The following is a 27,852-nucleotide window of genomic DNA, read 5'->3' on the forward strand; positions in this document are numbered from 1 at the left end:
ACTACACCAGACACCGTGAAGGCAGCAGAAAGCACAGCTATTTCTGCTGGAGAAAACCAAGCACTCGTTTCAACCACCGCGGCAGCTGCTTCTGGCCAAAAACACATGACCCCTTTTTCTTTGCAGGATCAGGACTTGGCACGTGAAGAGGAGTAAACAGTAGCAGCAGCCAGAATTCCACTACAGCTCCCCTACATGGGATAGGTGAGTTTTGTTTCTGTGACCATTGACAGATGAGTCTCTGAATGCAGTTGTCAGGCGTCTCCAGGGCGGGGGGGGGGCGGGTCTGAGGCACGGGACGTGGAAGAGCACTAAGGTTAAAGCATTTTGTTTTCATCACTTGCTCACAACCACCTGCTGAGCATCTGGGCACCGGAACAACATAATATTGACCATTACTCATCACTGCCCCTGTGTCTCTCTTTCCAGGTAACCCTCCAACAGGTGCAGATGCAAGTCTGGTTCCAAGTCCAACAGCATGTGGACTGTGATCGAGGCCTGCAGCAAGACCCGCCACAACAACAGCTGCCAGAGTGAATGCAATTGTTTCCACATGGGATCACCACCATTTGCTTTCACAGTGTTCCTGTACCTGTGCAAGCTGCTTCACAGACAGCCATGTAGCAGGTGCAGTCACACACTAGGATGCGGATGCAGTAACAGCAAAATATGTTCCTGGTACCCTGTTGTGTGTCATGCAGCTTTCAAAGGCCTAGGAGCCCTGCTGGAACAAGAAAGTTGGGAACCCCATGTGCCCATCTTAATTTCTGAACCTATTCTCCCACTGTGACTGTTCAATAAAAATTCGCTGTTGGACAACTGTTTCTGTGTGATAATAACGCAAAGCGGAAAGGGATTTCCCTCCCCCCACACCTGTACCCACCTTCACAATGGAGCTCCTAATGGAAGAGGGTCTGTGGCAGGAATGAAGCACTTTTGGCCCTCCAGATGTTGCTGGGAGGACTGCAACTTCTATCATTCCTGGCCACTGCTGATGGGAGCAGGAGTTCAGCAACAACATATTGAATGCCACAAGTTCCTCATCCCTAGCCTAAAGCATTAAACACTTCCACATCCCACCAGAGCTCAGGTTATGCATTGTATTCAGCTTCTGAATGGAGAGATGTAGAAAGTTGAGTCCCCTAAAGATCAGCATTAGGACCTGTGCTTTTTAACTTGTTATATAAATGATCTGGGGATAGGGGTGAGCAATGAGGTGGCCAGGTTTGCTGATGATACTAAATGGTTTGTGGTCATTAAAACAAAAAGATTGTGAAGAGCTCCGAAAGGACCTCTCCAAACTGAGTGAAAAGGTGTTAAAATGGCAAATGGAATTCAGCGTGATTCATGTTGGAGCGAAAAATCTTAATTTCACAAATATGCTCATGGAATCTAAATGGGCAGTGACTGACCAAGGGCAAGAAGTCATAGCAGATAGCTCAATGAAGATGTCAAGCCAGTGTGTGGCAGCTGTGAAAAAGGCAAATTCCTTGCTCGGGATCTTTAGGAAAGGAATTGAAAATAAAGCTGCAGATATCATACATGCCATTATACAAATCTATGGTGTGATTGCATTTGGAATACCATGTACAGTTCTGGCTGTCTCACCTCAAAAAACAAAATATGTTGTAGATAGGATTCGAAAACGGTTCAGCAAAGGGCAACCAAAATGATGAAAGGGATAGAGCAGCACTCCTATGAGAAAAGATTGTAGTATTTGGGACTTTTTGGTTTAGGGAACAAGTGAGTCAGAGGCGACATGATAGAAGTTAATTAAGTGATGAATTGCATGGAGAAAGTTGATAGAGAATTTCCCCCCTCCCTTTCTAATAATAGAACTCATGGACATGCAATGAAGCTGAATGTTGGCAGTTTCAGGATAAACAGAAGAAAGTACTTCTTCACACAGCACATAGTTCAACTATGGAACTCTCCCAGGAGGCAGTGATGGCCACCAACCATAGCCACAATGCCTATGTTCTACCTTCATTGTTAGAGGCATTATGCCTCTGAATACCAGTTGCTGGAAATTGCATGAGGGCAGACTGCTTGCAGGTTTCCATGGGCATCTAGTTGGCCACTGTGAGAACAGGATGCTGGACTATATGAGCCATTGGCCTCATCCTGCAGGCTGGCCTTATGTTCTCTAGCAAAAGGACAGCAACCTGGTATCTCACCATCTCCCGGGTGAACCATACAATCAGACTGTGTGAGGACTCTGCTACATTAGTCAAAATACAGCATTATAAATAACACTGTGGCACCGGATGGCGCTGTAGAGCTGAAATCGCAACTCAATGATATTTTCAATTGTGAGCTTTACAATGGTTTTTTCTTTGGCCTTTTTTTTGCAGATTGTTCTCAGAGCATTTTTTGTGTAGGTGTGTAGAATTCAGGGGTCAGCAAGGTTTATCTTGCCTGGGCCAGATCGGTCCTGTGGAGATCCCTCTGTGGGCCAGATTGCACGTGCGCCTGCGATTTTTGGCATCGGCATCTGCATCTGCACAGATGCGATTTTTGGTGCTGCGGAAGCGAGTCCCCACGCCGTGCTGCGCCAGTTTAGCGCAGCGCGCGAGTGGGCAACTCAGTTTGGGGGCAGCTCGTGGGCCAGTCAAACGACCTCCACAAGCCGCTTCCGGCCCATGGGCCTTAGGTTCCTGATCCCTGGTGTAGATCTAGCCTGAAATGAAGGCTGAAGGGGCAGATACATAACAAGATCTGCTGGAGCAATAAGCAGCAGACAATGGAAAACCACATGTGGGTGAATAGGATCAAGGAGGTGGGAAGGATGACAAGCATCCACAAGTCAGACCATGGAATACGGTAACTTCCTCTGACTGGCTATGGTGCTTTGCTGTTCTAGCCTCTGACCTCCCAGCCAGTTCTACCATGTGACCACATGTAGGCTTTGAACCTGGGATCTAATGTGTGTTAAACCTACAAGGCAACAGTTCCATCTGGTGGCTCCTAAGGCTTGGTGTATATGACTAGATTCAAGGGTTGGGCAGCTGGAAGGTCACAAATGTCCTGTGATGGGTGCTGCTCTGTTTGTTCTCTCTGAAAATGCACAGGATCACAACTATATATTGACACACACACCAGCATTAGCAACCTACAGTGCAGCAAAAGCACAGGATTTCTCTGTAACCAGTTGACTCACAAGAGCATCACAATTGTTAGGGCGATTTTCAATGAGTTTGAGCCCTGAAATTCAGCACACATGTAAATGCCCTGATTATTAGGTTGGGAAATCAGGAAATGGAATGTTTATATATACACCATCAAAATTAGGGACTCAAATTGGACTACTATGTTTCTGATTCTGGGTATTTATCAATAATAGTATCATTTGTAATACAAATGTTCCTTTCGGGTGGCAGAGGTGGGGGTCTGTTTTCTGAGAATTGTTTATTCCAACCACCACCTCCTTCCTACCTTTTAAGCAGCTCCTTGTTTTCTTGTGTTCTTTCCTCCAATATAACCAGTACCAGCAAAGGTGACCCATTTGAGAGAGGACAGCAACACGACCAGTGGGGAGCAAACAGTGACCTGCATCACAGAAGGAATGCCCCAGCCAGAGGTTGTCTGGTATACCTGCAATAATGCCAAATGGTAAGGAGATCACTTCTGAAGGGCCTGTTTGGTACATTTGTGCTTGGGACTTCCAGTAGCATAGGATGGAATTAAAATATGATGGAATAGGAGTCTCAATAAATGACCAGATGCAGCTTCAGCAAGGGGGCTGCATCATGTACATTCAGGGTCATACTTGATGTTGCACTGAATATCTCCAACTAGACCTCGCATACAATCATGTACACACTTACTTTTAAGTAAGCAGGCATAGGACTGGGTTGCAGCAGTTCAGATGGAGCATGAATGAATCAAACATCTGAAGAAGCTGGGCTGTCTTCCATTGGCTGGTTATCTTCAACAACAGGTGTGATGCAGAAGCCACCAAAACCCTGGTGAATGCCTCTGAAGAGATGGTTCTGGAAACGAACACCACTTACCGAGATGATATGAGGATTTACATCGTGACAAGCAAGCTGCACCTCCACAGAGTAGATGAGCCAGTCTTCCTCAGTTGTGCTACTCAAAACCTCTTGGGCACGGATACTCAGAACATCACCTTGGTCCCAGACAGTGAGTTTCACAGCATGTCTCGTATAATACGTGTGTGTGCATGCGCACACAGCAATGTTTATTTCAGCGTAGGATTGTAGGAACATCGTCATGTCCTCGACTTATGCCATATGTCCCATCTGATATCCCTAGAATAATATGGCAGTGTTTAAATTAACTCACAGGAGCACAAGTTATAGAGGCACAGTAAGAGAAAATGAAGAGGCATAGTTCCAAAAGCAGATGGTGTTAAGTGAGTGAGAAAATACTGAACAGGGAAGCATGAATGTGATAAATGCATAGCCTAGCTTCTCCTACAGGTTCAGTGCCTGCAAAGCTTGCCACCACCATTCCTTTTGACTGCAGTTATCCTCTGTGTGCCCCAAACCATAAAAGGTTTGAGAAAGGCAAAGGGGGTGGAAGTGTACAATCTTTTCAAATGTTTGTTTTCTCTGCCTCCCCAATCCCTCACAGGGATACACCGAGTCAGGCTAATGGTGCATTTAGTTCAACATTTTTTACTCACAGTCTTACCCCGGGGTTTCAGGCAGGAGCCTTTCCAAACCCTGCCTGGAAATGCCAGGAATTGAATCTGGGATCTTTCATGTGCAAAGCATGAGTTCTGCCATGGAGCTACAGTCCTTCCCATACCAGATATAGCAGCAAAGCAATCAGCAACATGCTGCAACATTGCATTGTGTTTCTCAATCCTTTGCTGTTCTCTGTGGCTCTATATAGCTATGGCTTCTTTGGCTTCTTTTTTGTGTGATCACCACAACCCTATATGAGCTGCTTTACAAAACTCTGAAGGAGACCAACGATGCAAGCTGAGCAATGAAGTTGAGTATGTGACAAAACAGTCAATGCAATTGTTTTGGCACATGCCCACATCCCAGTTATTCTTAATGTTCAATGATAATATACCACACAACTGCAGAGACTGATGAGAAGTAGCAGAGATGTCAGCCTGTGTTGAGAAATGGGGATTTGGGCATATGGTGGTGAGTCAGTCACACAAGACATTCCTCTTGCTCTTGAAGACACGCCTGTTTAGAAAAGCACCAACGCATGCAGAGGAAAAAGCAAAATAACCACTTAGGGCTTGGAGATGTACCATATTTTTTGCCCCATAGGGAGCACCGGCCCATAAGGTGCACCTAGTTTTTTTGGGGGGAAATAAAGGGGGGAGAATTATTTCCCCCCCCCCAAAGTGCGAGGCTGGGGAAGCCCAAGCTTCCCCTGACCCCAGCCCCCAGAACAGGCTGCTCTCGGCAAGCCGTGGGAGCCCTCCCGCGGCTTCTGCAGAGCTACCCAAACTGCTCAGCGCACCGGGGCTTTGGGATAAGAGGCAGTGCTGTGCAAGCCAGGGGAGGGCTCCCGCGGCTTGCGCAGAGCTACCCGGAGCCCTGGCGCGACTGCTCAGCGCGCCGGGGCTTCGGGATAAGAGGCAGCTCTGCATAAGCCGGGGGAGCCCTCCCGCGGCTTGCACAGAGCTACCCGAAGCCCCGGCACGACTGCTCAGCGCGCCCGGGCTTTGGGGTGCAGGCAGCTCTGTGCAAGCTGTGGGAGCCTGGCGGGAACTCCTGCGGGCTCCCAAGGCTTGCGGATAGCTTCATGAAGCCTGGAGAGCGAGAGGGGTCAGTGCGCACCGACCCCTCTCGCTCTCCAGGCTTCAGCGAAAGCCTGCATTCGCCCCATAGGACGCACACACATTTCCCCTTCATTTTTGGAGGGGAAAAAGTGCGTCCTATAGGGCAAAAAATATGGTATATGCTCAGGTGATGCAGGGCAGAGGTTCTTTTCCGACCTTTTTATGAATGCATAGAGGTCAGGCACCTGCAGTCCCATTCCACCTCTCTTTCATGTTGTTTTTTAAAAAAATAATGTCCACAATGGTGTCTTGTTGTGATCATAGTAGGACCCCACAGATTATGACAGATATCTGAGGTGGCTTCCCGTTATATATAAATAGTATCTGGCAGGAGTTGCAGGACCTTGGATAGCTCCAAGCAGGTAATTTACATTGATAAAAGTCGTGTTTGGGCATTTGCTTGGATATATGGGGTTGTAGTCAACTAATGTTTACTCAGAGTAGACCCACTGAAATGAATGGCCATGGCTAACTTAAGCCTGTTGAGTAAAAAAGATAGTTGACTCCAACCCATGACCTTCAGAATCAGACACACACAAGACCCACCTTCAAATGTCCCGGAGTGTCCCAGCACTGCCCACTCAGTTCTCGACATTTCCCTGTCGAGTGGGGAAGGTTTACAGGTTTGCTCATTGCTTCTGGTTTTATTTAATATGAGGTGAGCCTCTGGCAGTGTTTGTGCATCTTTGTTTTTTAAACAATGGCATGTTCTTTTTATTTCTCTTAGTGTAAGCATCTCTAGCTGAAAAGTGGCTTTAAAATATACATCTAAGCAAATAAAATGTGTTTTGGTATTCTCTTGATTAGAATGGGACCTTATGTTTCTGTATACATTTAATGTTTCAGATTTGCCCTTTAAAGTGATAATCATCTCAGTTATCCTGGCCTTGCTGGTGCTCATGTTTATTTTCCTAGTGATCCTCGTTGCTGTGTGGCGAAAGGTAAGAGCATGCTTGACTATTTTCTGTGTCTCAGTAAAAGTCCTGTAGCGAGCCTGGTAGTGATATTATTTCCCTACTGTTAAGCCTTTTTTGAAAGAATGAGTTCAAAAATTTGGAAAAGGGCCTGAAGGACTAGGGGACAGATTCCTGACCCAAACCCCAGAGATCTTCTGGCAGTCAGTGTAGAAAATATTGAACCAGACGGACTAATAGTCTGACTTGGTGCAAGGCAGCTTTCTATGTTCCTATGCCCTTGATTAGTTGGCTGAGCAACCATGAAGCTTTAGCTATTCAGCTACAGGGAACCTCAGAAATCTAGTGGTAATAGTTGATAGGCTGAAGCAGTTAGGTACCACTATGAACTGTCAGTAGGCAAGGATTTAGGCATGTGCATCTAGAATAAGCCTGGAATATAAATAAGGAATTATTCCCAGAAAATCCACTAATGTCTGTGGGAGAATCTTACTCACCAGAACTAGTAGGAGACACACAATATATTTTCCAGATTGTAAAACAATTTCCCCTCATTATGAATTGCCAACTTATTTTTAAAAAACAAAAAAATACCACCAGTTAGTAAAAATGGAAGGTTTCAGGAACCAAATGGCCATTTGGAAATTTGGGGGAGCACTTCTTTTTGATAAGATGATAAATAACAATGGAAGTGTAGCTGCTTTCATGTGGCTGTTCCATGGTGGGCAGGTGGATAAAGCTATAGAACAATTCAGGATGGCTGTGCCCACTTAAGCCTCATTGATTTCAATAAGAATTAGGTGTGCATAATTCTGTGTTCATTGTGTTCATAATGTCATCACTTCACTTGATTAGCCTTCCTGGAGAGGCAGAAACCATCCCTCGGATAGAGGTCTTGATATGTGGAGATTGGGGAAATGTGTGGATGTGCTTACTGAAAACTACATGGGCACCTAATCTTGCCAGGCTTCCTGGATACCAACACAGCACAGTCCTTTCTAACACCTTCCTTTCCCTTTCCTTAGAAGCCTCGCTATGAAATCCGCTGGAAGGTGATTGAATCAGTCAGCTCTGATGGACATGAATATATCTATGTGGACCCCATGCAGCTTCCATATGACTCCAGCTGGGAGGTTCCCAGAGACAAGCTTGTGCTAGGTGAGGGGAATAGCAGGCCATGGGAAAGGATTCGTGCTTAAATGGTTAGTGCCACTAAGCAGAAGAAGGGCAGATCTGTTCCAGGACTACTACCTCCATGTCTTGCTTGGACTACAACTTCCAATACTACAGGAGATGAGGAATGATTTTTGTAGTCCCTCGTAGAGCCACCTTCTTCAGTCCTCTGCATTTGGATACTGGAGGGTAGTACACAGAAAAAGCACTTCAAGTTTCCATAGCAGAATTCAATAGCTGCAGCACTAACTCAACTTCCAGGTAGACAATGCACCACTAGGGGGAACCAGAAAGCTGTGGCATGCTATTGCAACACTTGTTCAGCAATATCATTAATTTGCAAGTTGCTCCTGTCTTAGAAGGAGCGGTGCAGAAAGACTCCTGCCATGCAGAGAAGAGGAAGCAGCGCCATACAATAGCGGCTGGGGTGTGATCAGCAAATGCACTAATGGGGATCGGTTCCCAATTATACTGAGGCCACTAGGCACATATTCTCATAATCAGAGAATATGTAAAGAGATAAGCAGCTAGGAATGAGATGCTGTGGAATTTGCAATAAATTCCCCACCTAGTGGTCCCAAGTAGAATGCATCCAAGAAGAAAGCGTGGCTAGCGCAGGAGTCTTATCGGTCATGTGGAAACCATCTCTTGCCCAGACATCATAACTCCCAACTTTAGTCATTCCCCAGTGGAATAACTCATGCTGTCCAATCGTTCAAGTAAAGAGCTGAACATTTTCCACACAGCTGTTCTGCGGACTCCTCCCATTACTGTTAATAGCTGGAAAGTCCTAAAGTTATGGTTTTCTTATGTTGCTCCTGATGGAGAATATGCCTTCATCTTCCTGCTGCAGGACGCACACTGGGCTCCGGGGCCTTTGGGCGTGTGGTGGAAGCAATAGCCCACAGCCTGAGCCACTCACAGTCTACCATGAGAGTTGCTGTGAAAATGCTTAAGTGTGAGTTTGGAATCTTCTCTCCCCCTTGCTGCCAAGTGTTCGCACCCCCTTTCCATGCACCTTGTCTTTCTAATATATTTTCACCATCTTCTGCCTGTGTCTTCAGTGTTCACTGGCCTTGCTCATGTGACACGCATGAAAGCATGCCATTAAGCAAACTGTTTCCCCAAAGAAAAAATACATAGTAACCTTTAGCCATTTCCTGAATCCAAGGTGATGTGAAATCACTTGTGGTTTGTGGCTTGCTTATGTGGTAGCCACAATATAACAGTCCACAGTATGAAATACAGCCACACAGAAATCTACTTTTTGGTAGTGGCCAGGTGAGGTGAGTGATGCTCATACTGCAATCTATGCTCACCTGGATGTAATCTTCTTTGAACCCAATACTTCTGAGTAGTCACATAAAGGATTGCGCTGTCAGCCCTCAAGTGTGCAATCCAGAGGAGGCTTCCCTTACCTGTTGTCACCTGTTGTCTCTTTCTTCCCACTTCTGATCTCTCTGTGTCTATCCGATGTTAACATTTTTCTGAAGATGGATGTGTCTAGAGCACTCCCCACCCCCCTGTACTTCTAAGCTGCTGTTCTGCATTTCATAATTTGATCCACCCATCTTACAGCTACTGCCAGAAGCAGTGAGAAGCAGGCGCTAATGTCGGAACTGAAGATCATGAGTCACCTTGGGCCTCATCTGAACATTGTCAACCTGCTTGGAGCCTGCACCAAAGGAGGTACCAGCTTCATGACTGTGTTCCTGTGCCCTTGCCTTTCTCTTCCCCTCCATGCACATTGAAACGTTTATCATTAATAGGTCTTATTTTAACCTGAGAAAATAACAAACCTGCATTGGGGCAAGGAGAGTCAGGAGGGTCTCATGCTGTTCCATCAGCTAAAGTGCTGTTCCATGTGGTTGTTTTCCGGCAGCCGAAGAAAACCTGCCAATTGCCCTGTCACTATCCAAACCTCCATGTTATGGAACTGAAAGAAAAAGGTTCACCCACCCTCTCCACCTTTTTATTTTAGACTGCCCACCAGAATGATAGCCCCCCCCCTCCGCCCTGCCCCCTGTTGTGCACTTTTAATGGGTCCATTGTTATTTTGCCCTGATATTTTTAATCATTTCATTATTTTCAAAACCACATTTTCCCTCCCCCCCCCAGGCCTTTAGTACTATAGAGACTGATCTCATAACAAGACAAGTTAGACACAGTAGGGGAGGGGCAGCAAATAGCTGGAAGCAAAACAGTTATTTTGATACAATGCGTAGTCCTTCCACACTTCCTGTTGCAGCTTTCTGACAGCATTGTCACATTTTCCCCATTTTCAAAGCACTAAGTAGCACACCCATCAACTGCTACAGCTGCCAGGAGATGCTTGCATGCCTTTCTTTTTGGCAGTCCCAGATTCTCTCCCCTAGAGAATGCTCTGCCCCATTTGTGCCCACAGATATTTAATACATGACACTTATAGAAATGATTAGTTGTTTGGCCAGTCAGCCTGCATACTTACAAACATGGACCAGTGCTAGTGGAGCTCCGCACAACAACTTGCGCACACATCTATGCAACTCCTCAGAAAATGCCTCTACTTAATCTAAATAAATGAAAGCAGAAAGTGTGACATGTAAATGCAAACAGGCAGCCTTGAGCAACAAAAGGCCTGGTTCGCACACTAACCTAGCACGGGATCCATGCTGTGTGGTCAAATAGCAGGCAGGAGGCAACATGCAAGGCAAGTGCTTCAGAGGGAGCACTTGCTTTAAAACATGTGGAGACAAAGCAAGCAATGTCGCTTTCAACTCTGATAAAGAAATAATGCACACACACCTAGTTTTCACACTTGGGTGGTAAAATCTAGGTCTAGCTGCACCACTGCCAGCAGGGATTCACTTAACAGAATATCCCTCCTGGCATGCATGTTTTCAATGCAGAAGGTTGGCTGTTGTTGTTGTTGCTTGTAGAAGTATTCAGCAACATGAGCCCCACACTTGCAGTCTGAAGTGGGTTACCATTTCTGTAAGGCCACAATTGCCCTATTCTCGAGTCATAGTCAAGGAAAGCAATCCTCCTACCTGGATGGCTAGAGCTGTTCTTCTTCTCTGCAGGCCCTATCTACATCATAACAGAGTACTGTCGCTATGGAGACCTGGTGGACTACTTGCACAGGAACAAGCACACCTTCCTGCAGAGCTGCAGCGAGAAAGCCAAGCAGGAAGCAGAGGTGTATGGGAATGCCCCCACTGAGGACAGGGTGCAGAGGTACCTGCTGTTTGACACTCTCCCCTCTCTTTAGTGCATGCTACTGATATTCCATCGCCATCTACATACAGGAGTGTGGCCTTTCTGAAACGGAAACCTGTGAATTATAGCTTCTCTGTAAACAAGTTTAAAGGATAGCAAATTCAGCACAGAGCTGGCTTTCCCTTGCGTTTGCATGTGTGCTTATTTTAGTTCTACATTTCTAAGGCGGACTCTTTTGCAATCGGTATCAAGGGAGTTGACATCTAGATTCCAGTACAATTTTGTCCAAGTTGTTTGTTTTGCTCAAAGAGGATTTACATAACCTCAGTCATGGGGCTGACATTTGGAATCGCCCCAAGGTGAGAGCCACCTGGAACTCAGTTGCATGTAACAAAGATCCATATGCATTTGCCCCACATGTGACTCTTTACTACTTAATTCACTCCGTTGAGATTATCGTGAATTGCAGCACGTAGAAAATCAAAGGCCAACTGTTGATCCCATTCCAGATGTGCAAGGAATATTTTAGCAGAGCAATGCAGATGGTTGAAGCAATTCCCTCAAGCCAAACTAAAAATAAAATAAAATAAAATAATGCCCACTAAGGAAGGGGCATTCTTCAGGAAGATTCTTTCATGGTCTAAATAAACTTCTCCCCTCTTTGCAGCCATGTTTCCTTATCTGTGGAAAGTGATGGGGGCTACATGGATATGAGCAAGGATGAGTCATTGGATTATGTGCCCATGTCAGTGCCCATGTCAGATATGAAGGGTGAAATCAAGTACGTGGACATTGATGCCTCCAATTATGGTACTACCTATGAGCTGGACAGCTATTCGCCATCAGGTAAGAGAAGTGACAGAGGCAGGCTGCATGCATGGGTGTCCAGTCATACCAATGGAAAACAGTTTAATTGCTTCAAAATCCAATATGCAGAACTGAAGGTGTTGTCTGTGTCATCCTTAAATTGTATTTTCAGTGTCAGGAGAAGTAAGCATCTAATATTACTCCTGATATCTCTTGGTCCCATGTTTTAGCAAGGCTTTTATTGTGTGGGTGTAGGCGTAGTTAGACCTGTGTGATGTCTGATTGTATCTCTGCTCCTTGTTTTCAGCTTCTGAAAAGGTGGCGTTGATAAATGAGTCTCCTCTGCTCAGCTATGTGGATCTTGTTGGAATTAGTTTTCAGGTTGCCAATGGAATGGAGTTCCTTGCTTCCAAAAATGCAAGTACTTTTTATATTCAGAATGATGTAATAATACCTAGGGATGACTGGCTTCAAAGTCTTTTTGAGCATGTCTGTGGAATATGAAATTAATGGAAGCAGGTATAGGGGTTTAGGATCAGCTAGCTTTAGTACATTTCATTATAAACAGAGACAGGATGTTTGAGTCATGTGGTACTAGCCATCCTTTAGACATTGCTGCTTCTTCCTTCTTCTTGGGAACAGGCAATATTATCTCATTACATGAGGGTGCGGACCAGAGACATGACACAGTGAAGGTAGGCTGCATATCATGAAGTTAATTCATTTATTCATCCAGGTAATTTCTATCCCTTACATTTTTAGCAAAACCTCTTCAGCGGTTTATAATACAATGTAATATGAACAAATAAACTTATTATAATGCAATGATATGCAGTCTAGCTTCACTGTAAAATCAAAAGTATTTTGCGTGCACACACACACACACACACACACACACACACACTATAAAAATCCATCTCTTCTGGAGATATCTCATGTGCTCTGTGACATCAGAATGGAGGCAGCAGAATGGGCAGGGCATCTATGGGGGCATTGCTTCTTAGGCTTCTGCTGCCTGAGGCAGCTGCCTCACCTCACCTCATAGAGGTGCTGGCCATGTTGATATGACTTGTAGTAGGGAAGGTGATCTGTTAGGTACCCTGGCACTAAGCTGTTTAGAAGAGAAGAAGAGTTTGGATTTGATACCCCGCCTTTCACTCCCCTTCAGGAGTCTCAAAGCGGCTAACATTCTCCTTTCCCTTCCTCCCCCACAACAAACACTCTGTGAGGTGAGTGGGGCTGAGAGACTTCACAGAAGTGTGACTGGCCCAAGGTCACCCAGCAGCTGCAGGTGGAGGAGCGGAGACACGAACCCGGTTTCCCAGATTACGTGACTACCTCTCTTAACCACTACACCACACTGGCTCTCTTTAGGGCTTTATAAGGCAGTAGTATCTCTCCTTGGCTCAAGGCAGACCAAAGTTTAGTCATGCAATACTCAGTCCCTATTTCATATCTTTTTGGTGCTAATATGGACTATGGAGATACCATTAAAAATGCATCTGCCAGTACTATTCCTGAAAGTAATCCTCCTCCATGCTGAGGAAGTTACCTTCCCCATTTCAATGTAGAAATCATTGTTCATGTAAGACTGCTTTAAAAAAAATGGTCTAAGTTAAGGTGACTCAAGTTCTGTGCCAAGAAAACCTACATTTTGTGACTGGTATAAATTTTACAAGTTAATAAATTCATGTATATTTTCCATGGTTTATTTTGGTTCTCGTAGTCATGGGGGAAGGGGGGAAAGCAAAAAGCTATGCAGCCACTGCAGTCCCACCTCCTGGCCAATGCAAATACTGCTTTGTTCCCTTACTGGTTTCTGCAATTTCTATATACTTCCTCTGACTCTTTGAGGGCTAAACTTACTTTAAAATTGAAAGAAAGAAAGAAAGAAAGAAAGAAAGAAAGAAAGAAAGAAAGAAAGAAAGAAAGAAAGAAAGAAAGACCAAGGCTCTCAAGGTGATTAATTGCACTGCCAGTCTGAATGTATGCCCTTGTGATGTATAGTCACACACTAAACACAGCCCCCCCCCCACCTATGTGGCATAGCATGCATTGGGCTGCCCTTAGACAATGTAAGTATTCTTAAAGCTGAATTGCAAAGTAATGCTTGCTGCCACAAACTAACACAATTGCCATTTCACTGGGATAACTTCAGACTGTACATCACCCAATGGCATTTCAGTGATGCTGTATTATTTTTTATCGTTGCTGAGTCATCCTTTTCACAGAAGGTATTTAAAAAAACCAACAACTTGGAAAAGGAAGCATGGGGAAAGTGGTCAAACTCGTGCAGACCAAGTTACTGCTAAGAGTTACCACACCTAAGCCCTGTGGTTATTTCCCAGAGAGCATTCCCGCAAGCCACAGTTGTTCTGAAACATTACACATACAACACAAATGCCACAGGCTATTAATGGTACCGCAGGTAAGCATACTGAAGCAGTGCTAATCTAAAGGCTTTTGTTAGGCAACAGACTTATGCAAGAGAATGGAGAAGTGAAAATGCAAGACAATTGCATGCAAGAAAGGTGTCATCCCTCAGGAGAGGTTCCATTCAGCAATGAACTCTGAGACTAAAAGCACAAAGGTTCAAGAAAACACAGCTGATTAATTCCACAATGTTAGATTCTCAGGCTGTGTACAATTATTATTCCTTTGCAACCATCATCATATATAACATGGAGAACATATTTTCACTGCTTTCCTGCTCTGATTCCTAAACTGCAATTTCTTGCCTATGTCCCGAGTCGGAAAGGTAAATTTGGTTCAGTTTGCATTTCAGGGCAAACTTACCCAATCTGCACTTCCTACAACAATGTGTGAGCCACAACACAGCCACCCTTCAAAATTCACAAATTCTGCATTGCAATTCTCCAGCCAAATAATGTATACAAAAATACTAAGGTAAGATGTGCATAAAAATGCATATATACTAAATGTATATATGCAAACTAAAATGTATTATTTTAAGGAAAATTGCATAAATAAAATACATACAGATTTACAGTGGTGCCTCGCAAGACGAAATTAATTCGTTCCGTGAGTTTTTTCGTCTTGCGGTTTTTTTTGTCTTGCGAAGCACAGTGTCGGAAAAGTTTTGGAAGAGCTTCAAAAATCACCAAAGTCTTCAAAAACCTCAAAAAAGGCTCCTCGAAGTCAAGTCGCAACTGTATTAACAGTTTTAAGAAAAAGGAAACAAACTTGCAAGACGTTTCCGTCTTGCGAAGCAAGCCCATAGGGAAAATCGTCTTGCAAAGCAACTCAAAAAACCAAAAGCCTTTTCGTTTTGCGAGTTTTCCGTCTTACGAGGCATTCGTCTTGCGAGGTACCACTGTATACATTAGAATAAATCTACAGTAAAAAGCTGATGAATTTTCATGAACACTTAAAAAAAATATCACAAGTTGATGTGGAAATGTGGAGAACTAAATTTAAGATTGGAAAAATGAGAAATGGAAAAAACCACCCCAGGCAAATCAAAGGTTAGAGCAGGGGTAGTCAACCTTTTTCTACCTACTGCCCACTAATGCATCTTTCTTGATAGTAAAATTTCTTCACCGCCTACCAGTGCTCAATGGCAGGAGGATTCAGCTTGTGCCGTAGAACCCTCTACCACCCACCTAGAATCCTGAAACGCCCACTAGTGGGCAGTAGGGACCAGGTTGACAAATCCTGGGTTAGAGTGTGATGCTGATAACGGCAAGGTTGCAGGTTCGATCCCCATATGGGACAGCTGCATATTCCTGCACTGTAATTCTATGATTCTATGATTCTGTGACAGTCGTCAGTGTCAAGAATAAAAGGGACACTACAAAAAGAAAATGTTCTGAACATCAGGCCCTACACCCCCTCTTCCCGCTTTGTAAAGCGGTTGGCTATGCATTTGCATTTCCACATCATTTCGAATCTTCCGTTCCTGGGTAAGGTGATTGAGAGAGCGGTTGCTGAACAGCTTGGTGGGTTCCTGGATGAAACATCGGCTTAATAATAATAATAATAATAATAATAATAATAATAATAATAAGCTGCTCAAAACCTGTATCAGTCATTTTAAAATATGTGTGTATTCTGCATTAGAGCTGATTGCATTCAGGTTTTTCAGGGTCTTCCTTGAAGCACTGCAAAACCCTGCAAAACTAGAAACTGCAGCCTGACAGGAGAAGAAAAGCCATACAATTGTATGAACCTCAGGCAACAGCAGGGATGAAATAACACCAGACTGGCAGAGACTTCAACACTGGCGATGGGATTGTGTCCTCTACTGCATCTGAGGACAGCATGCTAGCTTAAGGGGTGTAGGGCAGGCTACATGGAACACACAAAGTTCTGTTGTCTGTCACCTCACTGCTCCTTAGTATCTGCCGTCTGAGATCTGCCTAATGGAAGGGATGGTCCTCAAAGTCTGTAAAGCTATTGGGCGGGATTCACCTAACAAGTCCTATTAGCGGAAGCCCTGTGCAAAGATTTCCATTAAGGTTTTCCCTCCTCTATTCCCCCGCATGCCCCCAGAATTGGTTTGTGAGCTCAGGATAATTCCCAGACTAGTGTATAGCGGGGGGAGAGGGGAATGATTCTGTCAGGCAAGCTGAAACACTTGCACTGATGGAACAATTTCCTTAGCATGACATTGAATTCCTCCCATCGTTTGATCACAGTGCACTCACTGCTATTTCACAAAAATTTCTTGTTGATGCTGCTTTGGTCCGAAGGCGCTTCCTGCAGAAAGCAGCAGATTTCTTGAAAAATCATAACTGTTTAACAGTTTGTACACTGTGTCTTTTCCCTATTCCACAGTGTGTGCACCGAGACCTGGCTGCAAGGAATGTGTTGATCTGCGAGGGGAAACTGGTGAAGATCTGTGACTTTGGTCTAGCTAGAGACATAATGCGGGATTCAAATTACATCTCCAAAGGCAATGTGAGTGACTTGATTACATGGACTCTGAGTGTCCCTTTGAACTTCCATGAGTCTTGTCTTGTGTAAGGGCCATATGACAGATGTCTCCAACTTCTGACGGAGACTTACAAAACTGGTTCCTGATCTCTTTACAGAGCATCTGCAGGCTATTTTCTGAGAAATGGATCGCCAAGCTCCAAGTTATATATGGCCCATGAATTATTTTCATGCTCCAAACAAGAATTTCACCTTCTTTTGTGATTCACTGTCTCCATCTCATTCAGCTCCTCCAACTTTTGTTTTAAAACCTCCTTCAGTCCCCCTGAGAACTTGCTTCTGCTTCCCTAGATGATCATGATTCAGTTTCCTGAATACTGACTTAGTCATCGGCTATGAGTAAGTCCTCTAGTCCAAAGCTCCCATGGTTACTATGTCTCTTAGAACTTAACCTCCAATTTAAACACAATCTCTAGAACTTCACTGGACCTACTGAGCAGCCCCATCTCCCTCATTTGCCAGTGCATGATGAACAGACAACAGTGCTTCCAACCACTCGTCTCTTATAGCTGCTGAGCCTCCTAAGTGTATGAAGTAAAAGCAACCAGAGCTTCCCACCTTTCTGCAATTTCCAATCATTCAAATATTTCAGGAAGCCCTGAACCCTTCTAGGACACTTCTTTCACACCAAAAATTCTGATATTGACTTCACGGGAAAAGAATAGCTGATGCTGAGACCGCAGAAGTCATCAGTTGTAAGGAACTGGGCCTTCATTATCTTATCTACATTCACAAGGAACCCCAGCTAAACATGGTTCCTTCTGACCCCAGTAGTCTGCATAAAGTAAAGGTAAAGGTACCCCTGCCCGTTCGGGCCAGTCTTGCCAGACTCTAGGGTTGTGCGCTCATCTCACTCTATAGGCTGGGAGCCAGCGCTGTCCGCAGACACTTCCGGGTCACGTGGCCAGCGTGACAAGCTGCATCTGGCGAGCCAGCGCAGCACACGGAACGCCGTTTACCTTCCCGCTAGTAAGCGGTCCCTATTTATCTACTTGCACTTAAGGGTGCTTTCAAACTGCTAGGTGGGCAGGAGCTGGGACCGAACGACGGGAGCGCACCGCGCCGCGGGGATTCGAACCGCCGACCATGCGATTGGCAAGTCCTAGGCACTGAGGTTTTACCCACAGCGCCACCCGCATCCCTAGTAGTCTGCATACCCCTTATTTAACCCCATTTGGTTTTAAGGACGTAAGAAGAGGCTGCTGGATCAGGCCAATGGGCCATCCAGGCCAGCATCTCATTCTCACAGTGGCCAACCAGTGGGAAACCTGAGCCCAAGAGCACTCTCCCCAACTCCTGCTGTTTCCAATAAATGGTATTCAAAAACATTACTGTCTCCGACTGTGGCAGCAGAGCATTTATTTGGTTCTGGAATGCAGGATATTCCACCCCTCAAATCCGCACACCGGACATCGCCTTCCTGGTTCTAAATGCAAGGCTGTGGATGCACCCTCTCTAGCTTTGGGTTCTTCTGCTCCATCTCCTCCTCTATACTACATTGACTGGCATGTCTCAGCTCTGGGCCTCTAACCTTCTCACAGCACAAGGCCCACATCCATTTCTTGATTCTGCACCAAAGCCCTTCATGACCTGTGTTCAACAATGGATTGCTTCACAATGGTGTATGCATTTCCTCTGTCCCCTTTTAATTCCATGAGTCATCTTACTAGCTACTAGGCAACAAAACTCCTTGCATCTAACTGATCCATGCTAGCCTTACCAATTTTGGTTTCCCAAATTTCTGGGAATCTGGGCAAGGAGGCTTCTCAGCACAGACGGCTATGGTGGATGGGGCATGGAAAGAGTATTCTTCAAGAACTTTCTAGAAGCTCCAGTCTGCAGTCTGTGCTGGCACATTCCTATATGTGGGACTATCCCAAACATCCACTGAAACAACCATTGCATATGCTTTTTTCTCCTTTACATGGCAGCCACTGAGACATTTGGCTCCTGCTGTCATTGGATAGCATCTTGTTCTAATAAAAAAATACCCATATACACAAGGCTCAAAGCACTCTGCAGTTACCCTCAAGAGCCACATATCTGATTCTTTTTGTCTTGAGCTGATTGTGCGAATGCACAGGCTGAGGTTTTCAGAGGCTTAAATAATCTAACCACTGTGAGTCACCTTGCACATCTCAGAATCTCCCTTACGCGACCCTTCTCTTAGATGAACAGGGAAATGAAACCGTGGTCCTTCGCAATCCTTCCTGGAGATTATTTTTGATGCTGGTTGCACAAATAAGCCCACTAAGAGTTCAGGGAATTGTAATAGGAAAGCAGCACGCAAGCTGCTAGAGAGAAAACCAGAAGCAGGCTAGTTTCATATGTCACAAATAAGTATGGTCTGGAAACTGCGGAGACAAGTACAGGAAATGAGGGTAGCAAGAATTGTATGTCTGTCCCTTTTGCCAGAGCCTCTTATGTTCATCATGTCCATTGTTTTCTATCAAGCACACTGCCTAACCTGACTGTTCCTGCCCACACTGGGCGTGTTTCTAAGCATTTTGCTCCGACTATTGGAAACTCACTAACTCCCTTCACACATTATAGACATGAAGAGGACTTGCCATGTTGAAGGGGATTCTATGTGCTAGCTACAGGCCCTGTCCTTGGTGTTTCACTGCTCTCTGGTGTCATCTCCTCCCTCCCCCCACCGCCACCCCAATGCTCATGCATTGAACATGGATGTCTGAGCAGGGGAAGCCTATACACACAAATTTCTATGCAGGGAAGTCTATGTGCATAAAATTCTCCATGCATATATTTCCCCTGGAATATACCATAATCCTAAATAGAATACCTGGTGGCTTTTCCCATGCTACAGACTAAAGGTAAAGGTAAGGTAAAGGTTCCCGTGCCCGTACGGGCCAGTCTTGCCAGACTCTAGGGTTGTGTGCCCATCTCACTCAAGAGGCCGGGGGCCAGCGCTGTCCAAAGACACTTCCGGGTCACGTGGCCAGCGTGACATCGCTGCTCTGGCGAACCAGAGCCGCACACGGAAACACCGTTTACCTTCCCGCTTGTAAGCGGTCCCTATTTATCTACTTGCACCCGGGGGTGCTTTCGAACTGCTAGGTTGGCAGGCGCTGGGACCGAACGACGGGAGCGCACCCCGCCGCAGGGATTCGAACCGCCGACCTTTCGATCGGCAAGCCCTAGGTGCTGAGGCTTTTACCCACAGCGCCACCTGCGTCCCCCAATGCTACAGACTAGGTTTCATTAAAAGTCACATGGAAGGCCCTCACTGTTAGCAAACAGATGAAAATTCATTGAAGATCACTGCATTTCTGCTGTGTCTTTTGGTTATAGACCTTCTTGCCATTGAAATGGATGGCACCTGAGAGCATCTTCAACAACCTCTACACTACCTTGAGTGATGTGTGGTCCTTTGGAATCCTCCTCTGGGAAATATTCACTCTGGGTAAGCAACTGGTCAGTGTCACCCAGACTCTGTTTGACCCATCCCACTTACTGGATTTCCTGTGTACGGAATGAAAATAATGTTTCTCACTCTCTTTAATCTACATATGCTTCATATGCCACACTATAAGTACCTTCACACAAGCCCAGAATCTTTCAAGCTAAGGACTAAACTATGCATGATGTCCGCTTACCCTCTTTCAGGGATGTAGCAGCTTTGCAGGAAGGCCAGCGCCTCCCCTCCTGCCTACAATGCAGGACTGGGTGTCGGGGTCTGATCCCTGCCGGAGCGCGAGATTCAGAACACCTGACTTGAAATCCTGCTTTGCATCAGCCTGCCGAATTGGCCAATGGCAGGCTGGCACGGAGGGCTGGTCTCTCTGGGGGTGGGCTTGAGGGGACAATCAGGCTTCCCTTAGGTCTGCTCCCGGGGGACTTAAAACAGCCCACGCCAGCCCCCGATGCCCAGCTCAGTGGCGGTTTAGGCATTGGGTAACCTTTGCCTAGTTGTACCCTCGCCTTCCCCTCCAGAAATAGGGTATCCCGTTAAAGGGATCTGTGCTTCTGTCCATTTGCCCAGATGGGGGGCTTGGGCCTCAGCGCTCCTAGAGGCGGGGATCCCTGTGAGGATCCCCCTATTTGATGTAAGTCATAGGAATCCCTGCTGCCAGGTGGACCCTGGTGTCATTTCCGGTAGGCAGCCTGGAAATAAATGCTTACCCAATGCTTACGCCAAACCACTTCATCTGTAGTCAATAAAGGTGTAGCCTGATTCAGTCTCATTCAACTGTGTTCTCCTTTATTGGTAGCTCACCTGAAAGGTGTGTGTGTGTGTTTGGGAGTGCGCAGCCTGGGTTTGCAAGTTAATCACATCATTTGTTAGTTCGTTCACTGACCACGTTCCTGTGTGTGGGCTAGACTGGGATCATGGCATGGGCTTAGTAGGGCTATAACCCTTTATCCATCCAACTTGCATTGAGGAAAAACTCAGAGTGGAGTGAATTTGAGCTCTTTTCCCCAATACAAATTGCAGGCACAGACCCCTTGATCTGAAATGAGACCACAGTAGGGGCAAAGGGATAAGTGGGGGTGGGGCAGGGGCAGCATTCTGATACATGCTGGGATCCCTGTACTGGCAATTTGTGCCTGAAGAAGTTTGACCTGAAAGTCCATGTGATAAATTTCATGTGTACTGTCAGTGCGGTCCTCAGAGGGGCCACCAAACAATAGCCTGTTGCCATTACCATTGCTGTACTGGTAGTGAGAAAGAGACTAGAATGAGGTGGTGCTGGCATTGGCATGCATTATACAGAAGTTTCCCCACTAACTGGTTTTGCTTAACCTCCTTTTTTATCCCTAGGTGGGACTCCATATCCTGAACTGCCCATGAATGAGCAATTCTACAATGCTATCAAACGTGGCTATCGTATGTCCAAGCCTACACATGCTTCTGATGAGATGTAAGTGTTAACAGCATATGTTTGCCTATCTTGTACAGAAAAAGTCCCTTCCTTTCTCTCAGTATAAAAAAGGTAAAGGGACCCCTGACCGTTAGGTCCAGTCGTGGACAACTCTGGGGTTGCGGTGCTCATCTCGCTTTACTGGCCAGTCATGACTAAGCCACTTCTGGTGAACCAGAGCAGTGCACGGAAATGCTGTTTACCTTCCCACTATTTATCTACTTGCACTGCGTGCTTTCAAACTGCTAGGTTGGCAGGAGCTGAGACCGAGCAACCGGAGCTCACCCTGTTGTGGGGATTCGTACCGCCAACCTTCTGACCGGCAAGCCAGTATTGCACTTCCCAAATTATTATTATTTGCTTTTTGTGTCTCTCCAGCTATGAAATCATGCAGAAATGCTGGGATGAGAAATTTGAGATCCGACCTTCTTTCTCTCAACTGGTGGTACTCGTGGGGAACCTGCTGGCAGACAGCTATAAGAAGGTAGAGTTGGGTTGGGCTGAGAGGATAAAAATGATAGGAGGAGAGCACAGAAAACAGCCTCATTTCTAAACTCTTCCATGACTGTTGACATCAGTGTGCAACAGATTGTGCAAAAGATTGGGAGTAAATCTGATTACAGAGGGAAAGTGGTGGGGAAAGTGGGCTGTCTAACATTATAGTATTTTCTAGTATGATTCTGGTTTCTTCATTGCCATTTTCAGTTCCAGATCTGGAGCTAGCCTTTTTCACAGACTTGTGCTCTTAAGAAACTGTAGATTCATCAGGGCTGTCCTTATATTTAGAATCAATAAAAATTCAGCATTGCCTTTATCTTATGTAATAACCTTGTCCTTGTATGAAAATGCCATGTGCAGAAACATTACGTGTGGTATTCATGCACTCACAAGCACTTTCTGTCCTATCTGCCTTATATGAGAGCAGAAGTACCAACAAGTCAATGAAGAATTCTTGAAAAGCGACCACCCTGCTATTGTCCGCACAAGGCCCTGGAACTCAGGTCTCAACAATTCCAGGTCCACTGCCATCAATTCCAGCGCCACCTCAGGCACTGTCCTTTATACAGCTGTTGAACAGAATGAATTAGACAATGATTACATCATTCCTTTGCCGGACCTTAAACCAGAGGGAGCCAATGAAAACCCGCAGGAGGCCTCCAGCAGTCGGGCAAGGTTAGAATCTTAATCTTTCTTCCACTGTGACATTATTCACTCCCAGACCTCCATTATCTATGTTCTACCAATTGGTTACCTGGCAGGTGAAGTATATTAAACTGTTTTTATACTCAGTAGCCAGTATGGAAGCTGAGTGGATTAGTCTTGGCTCTGTGTGCCTTGAAGTGGTGGTTCCCAAAGGTTTTTCTCACCTATTGCTCTTCCTTTTGAAGTATCCTGAAATATCAGGGCGCTGGAACACCCTGAAGTGGTGGTTGCCGAAGAGCCAAATGATTATGAAGTACAAATGGAGAAAATAATCTTAGGTAGAATGACTGCAGATTTTGAAACCCATATTTTGAAGTACCTTTCAGTATAGTCACTGAATGGCCCCCATATATTTACTCCATTTTGGAGATGGGGAACATGGTTGTCCAAAGCTTCTTATGGAATTTTCTTTAAGAAGAAGAACAACTGGTTTCAGAAATCAGAATGGCAGCCCACATGGCACCCAGCTAAGGCTTTCGTAATGTATTGACTCCTGATTAAAGCTGAAACTTGATTCTTTCTCTTTCTCTTCTTTGCTCTTTCCACCATTAGCTCTTCACTGAATGAAGCACACACATCGTCTACTATATCCTGCGACAGCCCTCTAGCCCCACAGGAAGAAGAAGAAGAAGAAGAAAAAGAAGGGGAAGACAAAGCACCAGAACTAAAGCCAGACTGCTAGGATTGTTAGAGAGGTGTGAGAGAGAGAGCATGTTTGTGTGCATGCATGGTGGTGCCGGGGAGTTCTGGTCACAAATTGGTGCTTCCCTCTCCTTCAGCCCTACTGCAATATGCCATTATCTTCCATTCCTTTCAGCCCACAGCAGAACCCAGAAACTGTAACACTGAAGAGACTTTCTGCAGCCAGGATTGAGTAGAAGTTTATATGACTCTTCACGCTTCATAACTGAGACTATTTTCGTTCCATTGCCTAATGCAGAATTTATTCTCCATTCATACTTGTCTCTGCTATCCAAGACCATCATGATGAGAAATGTCACTCTTTGCTTGACAGCCTCACTACCTTATTGCTGGAACGGAATGAACCTTCGTATAAGACTCTCCACAATAAGGCATGTTCCCCTTGTATCAAGCCAGAGAAAAACCCCCAGTGGTTCTCTTGAGCAGTGCCTTTACTCTAATTGTTTCACTTTCTATTTTTACAAGCTGATTTTGGAGGCCAGCAACTGTTCAATGAATTCTCTAATCAATGGGTTATTAAATTACACCTTTTAAAACTTATCATGAAAGTGTGGATGGGGTATGAATGTACGTATGTATGGACAGTTTTTTTGTTTTTGCTTTGCTAGCGAAGGAGACACCGAGAAGTGATCTGCCCACAGTTTTATCCAATTTACAGACATTGCATGGATTCTCTGTTCAGGGCAGCATTATGATGATGACCAACAGAAGAGCAATATCAGGCATTTCACTCGGGTTGTGCTCTTCATTGCCTGGGTTCTCCACTGCTTTTGCTGAGTAGTTCCAGGATCACGAGAATGATGGTACTGATACAGGTACCGTGGATTACAGGTACTAATAGATCTCAAGGATAAGAGATTGTCTAGACTACACCTAAAGCCACAATTTTATCGCCCAAGGACATATTGAGCAAATGGAGACCATCAACTAATGACTCAGCTGTGGCAACAGCAGGACAGTCCACGGCTACATTTCTCTGCATTCTATCTTTTTATCATACTTCTCATTTTAAAAGGAACAAGTGGGTCTTTCAGAGGCCAGTAGGAGGATGCTAGTGTACCTTGTGAGGAAAGGCAACCTGCACTATATTTGTTTTACCTTGGAGGTCAATTGATAGCCGTTGTCGTTGGTCTGTCCCATTCTGCCTCTAAGGGGAAAGGATTGTTGGCAGGTTCTTTCAGGAAAAATGCAGGTTGTGCATATGGCAGCCTTTGCCAACCTGATGCCCGCCAAATGTTTTGGACTACAACTCTGTTGCACCCGAAGGGGCAATGGTTCTTTTTGGATTCAGAACACAATGGGGTGAAGGCTGAAGATTTTATTAAACAGCTCAAAGAAAACCACAAAGCATTGCCCTTTTCATACATCCATGATGCTGTTAGAGAGCCCCTCAACAGACAATGGGCATGACCTGGAGCTTGACCAGTATACAGCACTTTCCAGGTAGCCTAGTATAGAGGTTCTGACTAACAAACATGCTCTTGGGGGTATATATACACAGCTAGAATTTGGGTGATACATCTGTTTTCCACCAGAGCAAAAGACTAGCTAATACTTGGCAGGAAGTCAACATAGATCACTTCCAGAGCTAGCTAATGCCCCTATAGCAGGTGTCAGGATGATATCCCTGTGAAAGCTTATCTAGAAGGTCATGTTTCCCACACAGTGCTGTCTCAGCATGATGAACTGTGAGAAACTACTAGTTTGTGGAATAAACATAATTAACCACCTAAAGGCCCAGATCCACAGGATTTTTAAACATTATCTGGGCATGAGAGGGGCAATTGCTTGAGATAATAATTGTCTTCTGCAGTTTGGCAGTAGAAACTCCCATCAACCGCAGTTCACATATGCTGGCTAGAGCTGATGGAAGTTAGTCCCAAACAAGTGGAGGGCACCAGGTCGCCAAAGCCTACCATATGGCATAGCCTGCATCTCATATCAGACTTATATAGAGAACCTTTACTTTTCTTGTTTTAAGCACAAAGCATTGGGAGATGATGAGGATGGGCAGAGGAGATTCTACTCCAAAGATGAGCAGTAGATGGTAGGTGAGGTTCTCAATATATTCTATTTAAGAGAATCATGAAAAATTCCTGCCAGTGTGCCTCAGAGCTAATCTACATTTTAGACAGAATGAGCTAGCAGAGTTCTTTCCCATGCTACTTCAAATTACAGGTGGGGGGGGCAGCACACTTTGAATATTCTCCCTTGTAAAAAAGAAAATCACTATGTGTAGCACAGCAGAGCTGTGTAGCCGCCTTTTTGGAGTTACATGCAAAGAGCTTCAAAAATATGGTTTCTCACTGTGGTCATGAACTGTCAAATTTGGTTCTCACTCATCATAATCTGTAGATCAACTCCAAACTTGCCTCAGCCAGAAATGCCCCAGTAGGAAAACTGCTTTTTCTCGAAGCCTTCCTTAACAGAAGCAATTCCTGGCAGAGTTGACTCTAATGTCTCCTACAATTCACTAAATATGCATTCTGGTTGGTGTTAAAAAAATGTTGTTTATTTTGTTTTGTACCATATCTTTCACTGCCTTCCATAGATATAGATGGGGGAGGGGGTGGTGAGTCAAGTTAGGGATTTTTAAGAAAGAAAGAAAGAAAGAAAGAAAGAAAGAAAGAAAGAAAGAAAGAAAGAAAGAAAGAAAGAAAGAAAGAAAGAAAGAAGGAAGGCTTTTCAGTACATTTGCTATAATGGTGACTTTTTAAAAAAGGCATTAGTACCTACCACTACCCCACTCCCAATGTTGTATTTAATAATTTTCTGTCCATTTTCTTGTTATACATTTAGATTTAAGTACTAGTAATTGAAGCAGGGGGTGTTTTCAAAATAATGTGGCACTTAAAAGGATTAGTGTTATGGCAGCGAGAAAGTATATTCCATAAATCATGGGCAGTGCCAAGTTTATCTCTTTCCAACTGAAAGACACATCCTTTTCAATCAGTCTTTGAATTACACTCGTAATTCAAAGTAGTTACCTACTAGATGATATTGCTGCCTGTAGAAATGACCTATTGGCATTCTACTTTAGGACATTAATATGATGGAAATATCTCTGGGTGGGGATGGGTAAGACCACTATGGCGTAGCTTCTTTTTAAGTGCTATGTAGTATAGTAACTACACCATGTTCATATATTACCATAGCATGGACAATGTTTTATCCCAGCTGGCTTAAACAGTATTAGCCCAATGGGCTTAGTACTTTTCCATGGTCATGTTCCCAGTGGCAACAGCACACGATGCTTTCCATGCAGACGGTCTCCCTGGCATTGGCCAAGACATTTACTGAGATCCCGGAGAGCTATTGCCAGTCAATTTAGTCTGCCGTGGTGTCAGGCACCTTCCTATGCTTGTGATGGGATTTTGGTGTGACCTGAAATACAAGCCAGCATTTTAAAGAGCACAGTAATCATATATAATTATATAGCTCAATGGGCTATAGTTGTAACTGGGCAGATATGCTCTGCTACACCTAAGGTTCCTTGACAAGGATGAACAAACTGATTTGCCTTCTGTTCCACTAAGCTGAATAATTTTTCCGTTTCGCATCTTGGTGAGGCGGTGGTTTAACAGTGTTGCTGCAAGCGAAAATGACTCCAGCTGAGGCCAGTGGAGCAGCCAAATGACACTGCCAAATGCCAGGGTACCCACCCACCCCATCCTGGGTTGAAGCAGCACCAGTGGATGTTCTCATAGCTTGTATAGCAAGGACACAAAACAATTGAAATTGAGGATTAGGTGTCACTTTTTGCACAGAGCCAAACTCCTCACCAACAAAAAACAGATAGGAAATTTGAAGTCCCTGGGCATTTCCATTCCACTGTTTCAAACTGCTGGGTACCATGACCCCCCCCCCAAAAAAAACAACAACAACACTGCAATTCATTCGTACCTGCTGGGCCCCAGTCACCAGGTGGCACCAGCTGCAGTGGGTTCTAGGTAATAAAACTTTCACACTAATATAAGACAGCTGACCTTTGCGGATTAGACCCCTGACATTGGCAAGAGTGGGAGGCAGGAGGAGGTACTTAACCAAAGAACTCTTCTGTTTTCACAACTTTTATGGCCATGGTTTGACCTATGAGTCTCCCTCCTCCAGGGGTCCATTGCTGTTTTGTCTTTTTGCATTACTGTCATTTGGGTTTGCTTGGCTTTATTTTATATTTTTAGAATATTGGCTAACCAAATCCCTGACTGAAACATGCTAAATTTTAGAAATGCCTCAAATC

The 27,852-nt window shown here is 44.9% G+C and overlaps 1 protein-coding gene across 2 annotated transcripts in view; it reads left to right on the forward strand.

Moving 5' to 3' along the window:
- PDGFRB (platelet derived growth factor receptor beta) overlaps window positions 1–27,476 on the forward strand; it is a 79,691-nt gene extending 52,215 nt beyond the window's left edge. For both annotated transcript variants that reach the window (XM_081180740.1, XM_081180739.1), the window contains exons 9-23: window positions 3,486–3,612; window positions 3,941–4,146; window positions 6,623–6,717; window positions 7,716–7,848; window positions 8,717–8,821; window positions 9,442–9,552; window positions 10,926–11,079; window positions 11,729–11,907; window positions 12,176–12,285; window positions 16,666–16,788; window positions 20,137–20,248; window positions 21,608–21,707; window positions 22,086–22,191; window positions 22,633–22,880; window positions 23,463–27,476. In XM_081180740.1, coding sequence (XP_081036866.1) covers window positions 3,486–3,612; window positions 3,941–4,146; window positions 6,623–6,717; window positions 7,716–7,848; window positions 8,717–8,821; window positions 9,442–9,552; window positions 10,926–11,079; window positions 11,729–11,907; window positions 12,176–12,285; window positions 16,666–16,788; window positions 20,137–20,248; window positions 21,608–21,707; window positions 22,086–22,191; window positions 22,633–22,880; window positions 23,463–23,592 — 2,039 coding nt within the window. In that variant the 3' untranslated portion in view covers window positions 23,593–27,476. The remainder of the gene's footprint in view (window positions 1–3,485; window positions 3,613–3,940; window positions 4,147–6,622; window positions 6,718–7,715; window positions 7,849–8,716; window positions 8,822–9,441; window positions 9,553–10,925; window positions 11,080–11,728; window positions 11,908–12,175; window positions 12,286–16,665; window positions 16,789–20,136; window positions 20,249–21,607; window positions 21,708–22,085; window positions 22,192–22,632; window positions 22,881–23,462) is intronic.
- Window positions 27,477–27,852: the final 376 nt, after the last annotated feature.

Source organism: Podarcis bocagei, assembly GCF_964188305.1.
Source record: "Podarcis bocagei genome assembly, chromosome: 2".
NCBI lineage: Eukaryota > Metazoa > Chordata > Lepidosauria > Squamata > Lacertidae > Podarcis > Podarcis bocagei.